The sequence below is a fragment of the Trachypithecus francoisi genome, unplaced genomic scaffold (assembly GCF_009764315.1).
Source record: "Trachypithecus francoisi isolate TF-2019V2 unplaced genomic scaffold, Tfra_2.0 Lachesis_group12, whole genome shotgun sequence".
NCBI classification, from domain to species: domain Eukaryota; kingdom Metazoa; phylum Chordata; class Mammalia; order Primates; family Cercopithecidae; genus Trachypithecus; species Trachypithecus francoisi.
The window spans coordinates 88,711,214-88,725,595 of record NW_022681457.1 but is presented as its reverse complement, the minus strand read 5'-3'; the positions used below and the strand labels follow the sequence as shown (position 1 = coordinate 88,725,595).

At 36.9% G+C, this 14,382-nt stretch overlaps 1 protein-coding gene across 5 annotated transcripts in view; it reads left to right on the top strand.

Moving 5' to 3' along the window:
• The window catches only part of LOC117092885 (protein argonaute-3), a 142,727-nt gene that overhangs the window by 43,029 nt on the left and 85,316 nt on the right, over positions 1-14,382 (top strand). For 3 of the 5 annotated variants that reach the window (XM_033227124.1, XM_033227123.1, XM_033227125.1), the window contains one exon: positions 425-561. In XM_033227124.1, the coding sequence (XP_033083015.1) occupies positions 425-561 (137 nt within the window). Of the gene's footprint in view, positions 1-424; positions 562-9,671; positions 9,764-11,505; positions 11,590-14,382 lie in introns of those variants that run through there. The other 2 variants (XM_033227126.1, XM_033227127.1) reach the window with 2 other exon arrangements.

Sequence of the window (14,382 nt, the reverse complement as noted above, 5' to 3'; positions counted from 1 at the left end):
AAAGTGCTCGGATTACAGGTGTAAGCCCCCACACCTGACTCAGTATGTTTTTTTTTTAAAGAAAAATAGTATGTCTTGCAAACACCTTTATAGAAATAGCTTTTTGTTCAATAATTGTTTACTTGTTAACATTTTTAAGGTTGGAACTGTTAACTTTTTAAAACCTATTTTTAAGAAATTATTTTAGATAAAATTCATTCATATTTCAACCAACAGTTTTGAGAAAGGAAAATTTAAGTAGATTTTTTTCCGTTTAGAGTAGGTACTTTTTGGTTTCTCAAATTTGGAACATGTTTAGTTTCATACATTCATAATGATAAGCATCATTATGATAAGTTAATTGTGCTTTAGTCTCCCCTTTTCTGCAGATTTAAATACTTGTATGAGAAGGAAAGGATTGAACATGCCATTTTAATTTTTGTAGATACACGCCTGTGGGGCGTTCATTTTTCTCTGCTCCAGAAGGATATGACCACCCTCTGGGAGGAGGCAGGGAAGTGTGGTTTGGATTCCATCAGTCTGTTCGGCCTGCCATGTGGAAAATGATGCTTAATATTGATGGTAAGGAAACTAAAGCCATATTCTGTATTGGGTGGTAGATTTCTATATGATGTGTGTACATAAATTTTATATATAATTATACATACCGGTATCTCGAAGTAATATTTGGACATGTATTATGATCTACTAGAAAAACCTTTATATTTTTATTACATGTCATTTAGAAAGCCTGTAGAACTTACCTTGGAATGCTGCTAAACATGAAGCAAGCACATGAAGACAGATTTAAAAGCCCTGACAATTATCTGAGCAATCTTCTATTATAACTCACTTTTGCCCTTGTAACTCTAAGCTAACATTTTATTATGAAATATATATTTTAAGAAAGATAATTCTGTTGAGCTTGGTGACCCCCAGATGTTATACCTACTGCTGGTCTTAATGTGATGCTAATTGCATTCTTGTTTTTAGGTGTTTTCTTACAAAATATTTTCAAACTTATATAAAAGCAGAGAGAACAGTATGATGAACTACCACATAGGTAGCCATTACTCAGATTGTCAGAATTTTTCTACCTTTGCGTAATCCGAGTACATTTCTTCTTCTACAGTAGTGTTTTTAAATCAAATCCCAGATGGCATGTTATTTTGTCCCTACTACTTCAATGTGTACCTCTAAAACTATGGATATTTTCTTATAGCAGCAATGTCATTATTATATGTAGGAAAATTATAAACAAGCATTTATTTGTACCCTCTTATACCTGTCCATAATCAGATTTCCCTGATTGTCTGCAATATGCCTTTTTCTAGTTAGCTGGTTCTAATCAGAAGCGAAACAAGATCCACACATCACATTTGATTATTATGCCTTTTTCGATCTAGTAGTCCCACTTCCTTCCTTGTTTTCTTGTTTCTTTATGCCATTGACATTTTACAAGAACTTGGTCACTTGTTCTGTAGAATATATTCAAATCTGATTTTGTCTTTTTGTTTTCTTGTGTTATTACCTTGTTCCTCTATCCCCTATATTTTCTGAAAATAAAAGCTTAGAAGTTTCATTCCGTTCTGGTTCAAAATGCTTACAAGTGCTTTGTGTTGTGTCATATTAGGAAACACAGTATCTAGTGGTCCCAATTTTAGTGATGCAAAAATCAGTCTCTAGGTTCAGAGATTAATCAGTAGATTCAGATATCTTCCATTGTAAATTTCTTAATTAACTTTTGAATTGCTAATGTTCTGTTCACTGATCATTGTGACCCAAATTATTTATTTCACTAGGGATTACGAACTGGTAAATTTTCTGTTACTCTTTTTGCATTAGGATTTGCATTAAAATTTGCATGGAGTTTTTCTGTGGAAAAGCTCCATGTCCTGTTGATAATTCGTAAATGTTTGAAAGCTTTCTTGCTTTCAGACACAGCAGGATATTCCTTTCTCATCTTATATTTCTTGCCCAGTACCTGAAATTAGACAATCTCCAAGGATCCCTGGATCCTTCCAGATCAGGGCATAGTTTCCTCACTTTTTCAGCTGCACCTACCATTGTGCAATATGTGATTGAGGAGGGGATATATTTAACTAGTTTTCTTTAGATGTATACTAGGGTTATTTTTAACTATTTTCTATTTCACATTATTTTATGTATATTAAGATATGTCTGTAAGATAAATTCCTGGAGGTTAGACTGATGAGTTAAGGGCAAATGTATTAATATTTGTAATTTGTATCGTTATTGCCAGATTGCACTCCATAGAGATTGTAAATGTTTTTCATCAATGAATGAGAGTACCAATTACCTTGTATCTTTGCCACTAGAATTGTCAGACTCTTAGATTTTCATCAATCAATTTGCAAGAAATAGTTTTCTTGTGTCCTCTTAATTTGTATTTGACTACCTTTTCACAAATATAAGGGCCACTTGTGTTTCTTTTTTAATGAAGTGTTAGTTTATATCTTTTGCCCTTTTTTTAATTGGATTTTTGATCTTCTCATTTACTAATAATGCTTTCTAAATTAAGAAAGTTAGCCCTTCATCTGTCATGAGTTGCAGATATTTTACCTAGGTTGGTATTTGTCTGTTGACTTTTGGTATGGTGGAATTTTTTTTGTTTTGCTGTGCAGAAGTTTGTTTGTATGTTGGTGTGTACACACATACATATGTATTGGTCAGTCATTTCTTTTATGACTTTTAATATCTGATAGGACTAGTCCCATTTTTCTCTTCAGGGTTTTCCAGGCCATTCTTTTTTTTTTTTTAATTTTTTTTTAATTTTATTTTTTTGAGACGGAGTCTTGCTCTGTCGCCCAGGCTGGAGTGCAGTGGCTGGATCTCAGCTGACTGCAAGCTCTGCCTCCCAGGTTCACGCCATTCTCCTGGCTCCGCCTCCCGAGTAGCTGGGACTACAGGCGCCCACCACCTCGCCCGGCTAGTTTTTTGTATTTTTTAGTAGAGACGGGGTTTCACTGTGTTAGCCAGGATGGTCTCGATCTCCTGACCTCGTGATCCACCCGTCTCGGCCTCCCAAAGTGCTAGGATTACAGGCTTGAGCCACCGCGCCCGGCCTCAGGCCATTCTTATGTATAAGCTTTAGAAATTCCTTGTTTAGATCCAGTGAGTGAGAGAGGACAGATTGTTATTTTTATTGAGATCCTATTAGATTTATAAATTGTTAGGACAAATTGGCATCTTTAAGATGTTATCTTTTCTGTCAAAGAATATACTATGTCTTTCTATTTGTTCAAGATTACTTTTTTTTCTTCAAGAGATCTTACAGCTTTCTTCACATAAATTTTTCACATTACTTTTTTTCTTTTCTTTCTTTCTTTTTTTTTGAGACCGAGTTTCGCTCCGGACTACAATGGAGTGATCTCGGCTCACAGCAACCTCTGCCTCCCGGGTTCAAGCAATTCTCATGCGTCAGCCTCCCAAGCAGCTGTGATTACAGCATGCGCCACCACACTCAGCTAATTTTGTATTTTTAGTAGAGACGGAGTTTCACCATGTTGGTCAGGCTGGTCTCAAACTCCTGACCTCAGGTGATCCACCCACCTCAGCCTCCCAGAGTGCTGGGATTACAGGCATGAGCCACCACACCCAGGCCATTTCTTGTTATTCCAGGATATTTTCTCCTTTTTGTTGCTATTAAATGGGTTTACAGATACTAACTGGTTATTGCTTATATGTATTCAGGCTTTTGTTTTCTGTATACTTTCTCTCTTTCTGTGTTATTGAAGTCCATTATTGTTTGTGGTATTTTTTCAGGTGATTTTATTGGGGTTTCTAGGTTATAATCATCACCTGCAACTAGTGATAAGTTTACCTCTTCCTTTGGATTTTTATACTTCTAATTTTTTTATCATCTTATATAGACTAATCAGACAAGGTAGGGTTAAATAGTAGTGATTAATGTGCATCCTTTTTCTTTCTTGCTCTAGAAGCATTAAGTATTGTATGTTTGTATATATTGTCATATTAAGGAATATCTGTTTCTTGTTTTATTAAGTATGTTTATCAAGAGTATGTGTTAAATTTTGTCCGATGCCTTTTCAGCATTTGTGGAGCTGAAGATGTGATCTTTCTCTTCTTTTTAACAAACATTGAACCAAACCAGCACTCGTAGAGTCTTAATTGATGCTGGATTCTGTTTGCTAACACTTTACTTTTATAAATTAAAATGCAAAAGTCTGATTAATCTGCAGCCTTCCCATTTTGTACAGTCTTTGTCAAGTTTTGGTATTATTTCTAAAAAATTCAGAAGTTTTCCATTTTCTAAAGTGTATAACGGTTTTAAAATAGTATTGATATTATCAGCTCTTTTATGATTTCGTAGAATTCCCCTATAAAACCTTGTGACCTGGTGTTTTTTGTTTGGTTTGGTTTGGTTTGCTAGGTAGCTGTTTTAAAACTTCCCTCATTTATTTTGTGAGAATCAGTCTAATAATTTATCATACATTTAAAAATGACTAAGAGTATAATTGGATTGTAACACAAAGAAAGGATAAATGCTTGAGGTAATGGATACCCCATTTACCCTGATCTGATTATTATGCATTATATACCTGTATCAAAAGCTCATGTAACCCATAGATACATACACCTACTATGTACCCATAAAATTTTTTTTTAATTAAAAAAAAAGTCTCTTCAGGGTGTTTAGGTTCACTTTTGGTAGCTCACATTTTACTGGAAAATTATTTATTTTATTCATATGTAATTTAATTATACAGAGTTTTACGAAATAGTTTCTATTGTTGTTATTATTGTTATTATTATTATTATTATTATTATTTTGAGACAGGGTCTTGCTCTGTCACCCAGGCTGGAGTGCAGTAGTGTAATCTTGACTCACTGCAACCTCTGCCCCCCAGGGTCAAGTGACCCTCCCACTACAGCCTCCTGAGCAGCTGGGACTATAGACACATGTCACCACACCTGGCTAATTTTTGTATTTTTTTGTAGAGACAGGATTTCACCATGTTGCCCAGGCTGGTCTCGAACTCCTAGGCTCAAGAGATCTGCCTGCCTTGACTTCCCAGAGTGCTGGGATTACAAGCATGTACCACCGTGCCCGGCCAGTTTCTATTAGTTTTTGAAATTCTGTGTATTTCTTTTTTTTTTTTTTTTTTTTTTTTTTGAGACGGAGTCTGGCTCTGTCGCCCAGACTGGAGTGCAGTGGCGTGATCTCGGCTCACTGCAAGCTCCACCTCCCAGGTTCACACCATTCTCCTGCTTCAGCCTCCTGAGTAGCTGGGACTACAGGTGCCCGCCACCACACCCAGCTAACTTTTTGTGTTTTTAGTAGAGACGGGGTTTCACCATGTTAGCCAAGATGGTCTCGATCTCCTGACCTCGTGATCCACCCGCCTCGGCCTCCCAAAGTGCTGGGATTACAGACGTGAGCCACTGCACCCAGCCAACAATGGGAATTATTCTTAAAGTTATTTTTCTGTCTCTTTAAGCTAGATTAGTAACAGGTACTTTTGTTTTATTGGTGGAAATATTTAAAACAATTATTTTTCTGGTGATCACTGTTTTAGCTGTATTACAAAGCTTCTAATATGTAGTATTTTTATTCTAGAAACTAGAAATATGTATTGTATTATTTTCTAGAAACTCCACAAATTTCTTTTGTATTTCCCCTGTGCTTGAAATATTGTTTGAGAGACTTTTCAGATTTTCAGAATGAAAATCGTTTGTTTTCTGGATTTGTTACGAATTTTCTAGTTTCATTGTATTGTTAAAAAATGTGGTTTGTATTTTTCCTTTTAGAGTTTGTAGAGGTATTTTTTGTAGCCCAATATATGGTCAATTTTTGTGATAGTTCTATGACTATTTGAAAATAAGGTATATTCATAGGTTAGAGTGAAATATCCATCAGGGCTACCAGTTTATGTTGCTTATGTCATTTATTTCCTTACTTAGTTTTGTTTTTTGTTCTCTCAGACTAGGAGAAATAAATTTCCTATTATTAATATCTTTCTGTTTCTTTTATCTCCTATAATTTCATTTTCTGAATGTTGCTACTGTATATTTAGAAGCATATATATTCATATCTATTTTCTTTGTTATGGATTATAACCTTTATATGATGAGTGCTTTCTTTTTGTACTTTTTGACCAAAATTCAACATTATTAGAAGCATATATATTCATATCTATTTTCTTTATTTTCTTTGTTTTACTTTATTTTACTTTTACTTTTTGACCAAAATTCTACATTATCTAATAAAAGGATTGCACTTCATGCTTTTGTGAACTTTATCCTATCCTTTAATTTTTTTTTTTCAGATATATCTTATGACAGCATAGAATGGTTTGCTTTGTGGGTCAGTTTAAAGCTTTTTTTCTGTTTTAGTGGATGAATTAAGCCAGATATAGATAGGAAGGACATATCCTCCTATCAAGACACGACCATTGGTTGTGGTTTTGTAAAATTATTTTATGCCATTTTTTATGTTTGTATATATTTTGAAACTTTGAGTGGTGTGTTTTCTGTGCTTTTTAAATGGTAGTCCTCATATTAGGAAGATTTTCCCCCCAGTGGTTATCTTTATACTTATACCTTCATACGATACTTGTCGTCCTCTATTTTAAAGCAGTCTTTTCTTTCCCTTAATTGAGTAACAGTTACATTAGCTTTATTCTCTTCCCTTCTTTCTACTAGTTTTAGCCAAATAGTATTATTTTATTGCCCTTTATAATTTTATTCTTTCATGTTGCTTAAGGTTTTACTGATTGACTTTCAACTTTGACTCCTATCTATTGTACATGAGGTCCAGTCATTGAGCTTATTCTACTTTTTATATTTTCTACTCTTGACATTCATTTGTATATATTCATTTATTTGAATTCCTACGTTCTTAGACCATGTAACAGTTTCATTCCATTTGTTTTCAATCTTAAATCTGCAATTAAATGTATTGTTGCTCACTGCCAGTCCTTTTGCTGAAATTTTTCTGGTCATTTGTTGGTTTCCGTTTGTCCTCAAGTTGCTGCTTCAAGAAATGCTTGTATGAATAAGGGCTGAGTTATCTGTAGCCTTATTCCTGAAGGGCTGTTTGGCTAGGTGTGGAATTGTTGGCTCACACTTTTTCCTTGAGTACCTTGTAGGTATTTTTCCACTGTCTTCTGGCACTGAATGTTCAATAGAGAAGTATGATGCCAGCTTGATTTTATTTTTCTTAGAAGGGGTGTGCTTTTTTGTGTGTGATTGCTGAAAGTATTTCTTCCAAATACCAAATAATTTAGAAATTATTTTATTAAGTGACATCTGATAAAATTATTAGATTTTTCTTAATTGACCGTTTTGGGTCAGTTTTATGTCTATCATTTTATTTACTTTTAAAAAATTTTTATCCTACATGCTTCTTACTGTGCCTTTCTTGTTGTATATTTTTACCATGTGCTCATTGCATTTTAGTTCTTAAATTTTTTTAATTCTTTTTTTTTTTTTTTTTTTTTTTTTTTGAGGCGGAGTCTCGCTCTGTCGCCTGGACTGGAGTGCAGTGGCCAGATCTCAGCTCACTGCAAGCTCCGCCTCCCGGGTTTAAGCCATTCTCCTGCCTCAGCCTCCACAGTAGCTGGGACTACAGGCGCCCGCCACCTCGCCCGGCTAGTTTTTGTATTTTTAGTAGAGACGGGGTTTCACCGTGTTAGCCAGGATGGTCTCGATCTCCTGACCTCGTGATCCGCCCGTCTCGGCCTCCCAAAGTGCTGGGATTACAGGCTTGAGTAATTCTTTAAATTCTTTTTCTTCCATTTCTTTTCTGAGTTCTGCCATGCTTGTTTCACTGCAACTCCCGTTGACTGGATAGCCCCTCTTTGAGTTCCTAAATTTCTGCTCTGAACTTTTTCTTCATAACTGCATTAGGAATTTTTCAATGCGAGTAACAAGTAGGGTTTTAATTTTTCTCTGCTTTGTGATGATACTGTTTGTTGAAGTTTCTTTGTCAGAGATGTCGCAGTGCCTTTTTACATTTTTTTTATGGCATTTTTGTATAGATACTTAACCACTTTTTTGTTGCTTATATTGGCATGAGATGAGTTTCCCAAACCATCTGTTAGAAGGGACTTGAAGGTCTTAGGAACGTTAGGAACACCTTCGGAGCAAGATAGTTTTCCATGTTTCTATGTTCAAGGCTTCTCTCCTCCATTGTTCTGGTGGATTCTTTCTTCAAAATACAGCCACATCTCCTATGCCTCTCAGTAACTTAAGGGGTTTAAGTAATATGAACTACCAGCCATGAGTTCCCAGGTCCTATTTCTGCTACCAAGGGATACACCTCCTACCCTTTAAATTGTCTGCCTCAAATGTTAACAATTAAAGAATTTGTGGCTGGGCGTGGTGGCTCACGCCTGTAATCCCAGCACTTTGGGAGGCCGAGACGGGAGGATCACAAGGTCAGGAGATCGAGACCATCCTGGATCCTGGCTAACATGGTGAAACTCCGTCTCTACTAAAAATACAAAAAATTAGCCGGGTGCAGTGGCAGGTGCCTGTAGTCCCAGCTACACGGTAGGCTGAGGCAGGAGAATGGCGTGAACCTGGGAGGCGGAGCTTGCAGTGAGCCAAGATTGCGCCACTGCACTCCAGCCTGGACGACAGCAAGACTCCGTCTCAAAAAAAAAAAAAAAAAGGAATTTGTGATAGATATACAGAAGTTCTTTGTACTATTCTTTTAACTTTTCTGTGAGTTTGAAACTACTTCAAAAGAAGAAATTACAAAAGAGCATGCCTCACTTATAAAAGAGTAGTCCTTTCTGAGATCTGTCACTTATTGTTCTGCCACTTTCTACACCTCCTTTCCTTACCTCCTTCTGAGAATCCCCCATTTAATCTCAGTTCTAAACATTGTAGTTCCCACTTGAGATAGGTTCTTTTCTTTCTGGGAGTAAAGATGTGCTATTCCCCTACCAGATTCCTTTATACTTCTTGTCATTCTCCCATGCTCAGATGTGGCTTCTTTTAGTCTCAAGTACTTTGGGTCATATTTACTTATAATTTGGCATTTTTAGGTTTTTATTATCCCCTAGTTTCACTAAAGATGTATGGTATTTTTTGTTTTTAGCATTGTCTTTGTTGCTCTGTACCGGTTCTCGGAGAAAGATGGGAAAATTTGGAACTAAATTGCTGTTATGTTCCTACTAGAACTTGAAGTCCAGCTTTGAAAATTATTAAGAAATAATTTCTAGGCCGGTTGTGGTAGCTCACGCCTGTAATCCTAGCACTTTGGGAGGCCAAGGTGGGAGGATCACTTGAGCCTAGGAGTTTAAGACCAGCCTGGGCAACATAGTGAGACCCCCATCTCTATTAAAAAATAAAGAAATAATTTCTAAATAACCCCTTGTTTAAAGAAATCATGAAGAAAAGTTTGAACTGAAGGATAATGAATACAATACATATAGAACTGGTATGATCAGCTAAAGCAATGCTTAGAGATAATTTAAAACTTTAAATACCTATTATAAAAGAAAAAAAGCATCAGTGACATGAGCATTCATTCTCAACAAGTTAGAAAAATCACAGAAAATTAAATGCGAAAGAGAATAGAAAGAAAGAAAAGATAAAAACCAATCAGTGAAATAGAAAAAACTTCTCTCTGTCCTTTAGATAGGGAGACTTCAAAGGTTTTTAAGAAGGATAGTGACATGATCATATTTGTTTTCCAGAAAGAGACCTCTGGCAGCAGTGTGGAGAATAGATAGAGGAGAAAAAACTAATCTGAGAAGCCAGTTAGGAGGCTTTTCAATCACTAGTTCAGGTAAGAGATGGTGATGGTCTAATGTGGGATGGAGAGGAAGGATTAAGCTGAAAAAATAGGTTTAAGAACCATGTCCAGAAAAAAAAAAACTTTGGGTGTAGTTACTGGTACATGGAACTGATTGGAAAAAAATAGACCAGAGCTTTACTGGATTTTTGAAGGAATTGTTTTTGCAAATAAACTACAAGCCTGGCATATCAGTCAAGGTTCAGCTAGAGAAACAGAACCAGTAGGAAGTATAGAGAAAGGGTTTATGCAATTGTAGGAGCTAGATAGGCAAGTCTGAAATTTTGGGGGCACGCTGTCAGAAAGGGCAGGTGAAATTCAGGCATGGGCTGAAGCAGTTATCTATAGGTGGAATTTCTTGCTCTCAGGGAAGCTTCAGCCCTACTTTTAAGACCTTTCACCTAACTGAATTAGGCCCATCCACATTATTCAGGATAATCTCTTTTACTTAAAGTCAACGGATTATGGATTTTAATTACATCTACAAAATACCTTCATAGCAACACCTAGATTAGTGTTTGATTAAACAAATGGCAGCTGGTAGCCTAGCAAGTTAACACATTAAAAACAACACCTGCCATGGTGGCTTACACCTGTAATCCCAGCATTTTGGGAGACCAAAGCAGGAGAGTCACTTGAGATCAGGAGTTTGAGATTAGGCTGAACAACATAGTGAGACCTGATCTCTACCAAAAAAAAAAAAGAAAAGAAAAAAATTAGCCAGGTGTGGTGCGTGCTTGTAGTCCTAGCTGCTAGGGAGGCTGAGATGGGAGGAAGGCTTGAGCCTAGGAGATCAAGGCTGTGTTGAGCCATGATTGTACCACTGCACTCCAGCAGTGACAAAGCAAGGCCCCATCTCAAATAAATAAAAAGAACAACTACTCTCCACACCTGGTGTGAAATTTTCTGTGATTATTCAGCCCTTGAAGCAACTTTAAGGTACAGTGACTGCCATATTATAAACTATCTCCCAAGAAGGGCGTACTCTCCAATGTACATTCAGAGTAGTGACTGTGAGTTTTCTAGCAGGTATGAATGGTGGTACTGTCAACTGAATATGGAAGCAGATCTACTATTGCTGATTAGTTGGCAGTATACACCATGTATCAATGTTAACATGTCCAAAGCTTGAGGATTCTATGGAACATATAGGCAGACATATCTAGTGTATAGTTAGAAATTTAGGTATGAAAATCTATAAGGTAGGAGCTGAAAGTAAGAGTGTTGGGACTCTTCAGTACGTAAATCCATATTTGAAACTATGGAAGTGGAAAAACTCTTTAGGAATATTATTTAGATTGAAACAGGAAAGAGAAGGATAAAGCCATCGAGGAATACTAGCATTTAAGAAAGAAAGAACTAGTGAGCAAGTAATGATAATTACAAGGCAATATGAGACATCAAACATGATGTCAAAGAAGCCAAGAGGGGAAACATACCCAAAAAATAAATGAACTGGGCAGAGGGGCTCACGCCTGTAATCCCAACTACTTGGGAGGCTAAGGCAGGAGGATAGCCTGAGCCCCAGGAGTTGGAGGCTGCAGTAAGCAGTAATTGAGCCACTGTACTCCAGCCTGGGCAACAGAGTGAGACCCCTATCTCTAAAAAAAGAAACAAAAAGTAGATGATTTCACAGTTAAACAATGAGAGCTTTTTCAATAAAATCAAGAGACGAGGATATCAGTACTATGGTTTTTAGTCACTATTGTGTTTGCTAACTTCTGTTCTTCTTACAGGTTTCAGTCTACATGTTACTTCCTTGAGAAGCAGTGTTTGACACCCTTCTCCCCCCATCCAGGCATCCCCCAAGTCTGAGTTAGGTATTTCTCTTCTGTATTCCCATAGCACAGTGTAATTCCCCTATAATAGCATGTATCACCTTTAATTATGAGTGTTTATTGTTCTGTCTCTCCTATTAGAATGAAAGCTCCATGAAGGGATTGTCATTTTATTCACCAGTGTACTCTCCATGCCCAGCACAACTTTTGGTCATATTAAACAAAGAATGAATAAATAAATCCAAGATCATAGGAGGAGGAGCATCCAAATGAACCTCAAAAATCAGAGAAATATTTGTAGTAGTATGTGATATCTTAGCTGAGCTTTAACAAGTATAATGAGATCAAGAGTTTGGATTGAAAATGAGGTACTCAGGAATAAACGATTTCTGAGGTCTCTAAGATATTATAAAACCTTATTGAAATATCTAAGAAAAAATTTAATGAAATGCATTATCCTTATGGAGAAGACTCAATTTTATAAAATGTCAGTTTTCCCCAAATCAATCTATAAATGTAGTTTTAATTGAAATTCCAGTTGGGGGCCAGGTACATTGGGTATGCCGGTATTTCCAGGACATTGGGAGGCCAAGGTGGGAGGATTGCTTGAGCCTGGGAGTTCTGACCAACATGGTGAAACCCCATCGCTAAAAAAAGACCAAAAAATTAGCCAGGTGTGGAGGTGTGTGACTATAGTCCCAGCTACTCAAGAGGTTCAGATGGGAGAATCGCTTGAGCCCAGAAGTCGAGGCTGCAGTGAACTGTGCTCTCACCACTGAACTCCAGCCTGGGCAACAGAATGAGACCCTGTCTCAAAAAAAAAAAAAAAAAAAAATTCCAATAGGGTATAGTATTATTAAGATTTATATGGAATAATAAGTGACTAAGAAAAACCAATAGAATTTTAAAGAAAAATAAAGCAGGAATTGTCCTACTTCCTATAAAACTGTAACAGTTATACCACATGACTTCAAGTGCAGGGACAGGCAGATTAATGAAGCAGAGTCTAGAAACGAGCCATATATGTGTTTGTGGAAACTGTAAATATCTGATGTAGTGTTTCAGATCAGTAGGGAAAGAGTAGAATATTTAATAAATTGTGTTTACACAGTTAACTTTAAAAAATTAGATCCATCTAACATTAGACACAAAATTTATTTCTAGGTGAATTATAATCCCAAATATGAAAACCAAATCTTCCAAATTATTTTAGGATAAAAATGAGAGAATATTCCTAACACCAAACAAAGTAAAAAGTATAAACTGCAAAGGAAAATACTGATAAACTTAACCAAAATTTAAAACTTGTGTAATGCAAAAGAAACAAAGTTAAAAATATTAGAAAATTTGTAGCTCATATAACTGAGAACTTTACAAAATATAAGGACAGATGAATTGAAAAGTAGGTAGTTCTCAAAATAGGAAACCCATATAGCCAGTAAACACGTGAAAAGATTCCCATTCATTTATAATCAAGAACTTGCAAGTGAAATCAGTGTTACCATTTTGTACCCATCAGATTTGTTAAAAAAAAGCCTTATGATTTGCCAAAAGTGCAAGGTGAAAAGAAAAATCTTATGAAATACCAAATGTTGGTGAGGATGAAGTAAAAGGAACTCTCACACATTGTCTGTAGAAGTACCATTTGGCACAACTACCCGGGAGAGCAATTCTCAACTAGAAGAGATGAAGTAAAGATGAAATTGCATAACTTAAAACCCATAAAGAGGTATCTTGCATGTGTGCTTGAAACATTATATGTAATAGCAGAAAATTGGAAACAGCTTAAATTCCTGTCAGTAGTAGAATGAATAAACAGCACATAAATAGTTATATAATACTGTGGTATACTACATAACAGTTAAATGAATGAACCAGATCTATATGTATCAGTGTGAATTATTAAAGCAATGTTGTACCCAGACATTGTAGCTCATGTCTGTAATCCCAGCACTTTGGGAGGCAGAGGCCTTTAGGTCATATGAGACCAGGAATTTGAGACCAGCCTGGCCTGCATGGCAAAACCCCATCTCTACGAAAAACACAAAAATTGGTCAGTTGTGGTAGTGCACGTCTGTAATCCCAGCTACTGGAATTGAGGCATGAGAATCGCCTGAACCCAGGAGGCGGAGGTTGCAGTGAGCTGAGATCACACCTCTGTACTCCAGCCTAGGCAACAGAGTGAGACTCTGCCTCAAAAAAGAAAAAAGAAAAAAATATGGGCTGGGCCTAGTGTCTTAGATCTGTAATCCCAGCACTTTGGGAGGTCAAGGCGGGTGGATCACTTGAGATCAGGCATTTCAGACCAGCCTGGTCAACATGGCTTAAACCTGTCTCTACTAAACATACAAAAATTAACTGGACTTGATGGTGCATGTCTGTAATCCCAGCTACTTGGGAGGCTGAGGCAGGAGAATCGCTTGAACCGGGAAGGCAGAAGTTGCAGTGAGCTGAGATTGCACCACTGTACTCCAGCCTGGGCGACAGAGTAAGACTCCATCTCAAAAAAAAGAAAGAAAAAAAAAAGAAAGAAAATGTTGGGGTGAGGAAATAGCAAAAGGGGCCGGGCACAGTGACTCACGCCTGTAATCCTAGCACTTTGAGAAGCCAAGGCAGGTGGATCACTTGAGGTCAGGAGTTCAAGACTAGCCTGGCCAACATGGTGAAACCTCATCTCTACTAAAAATACAAAAATCAGCCAGATGTGGTGGTATGCACCTGTAGTCCCAGCTACTCGGGAGGCTGAGGCAGGAGAATCAGTTGAACCCAGGAGGCAGAGGTTGCAGTGAGCCGAGATCATGCCACTGCACTCCAGCCTGGCTGACAGAGCAAGAT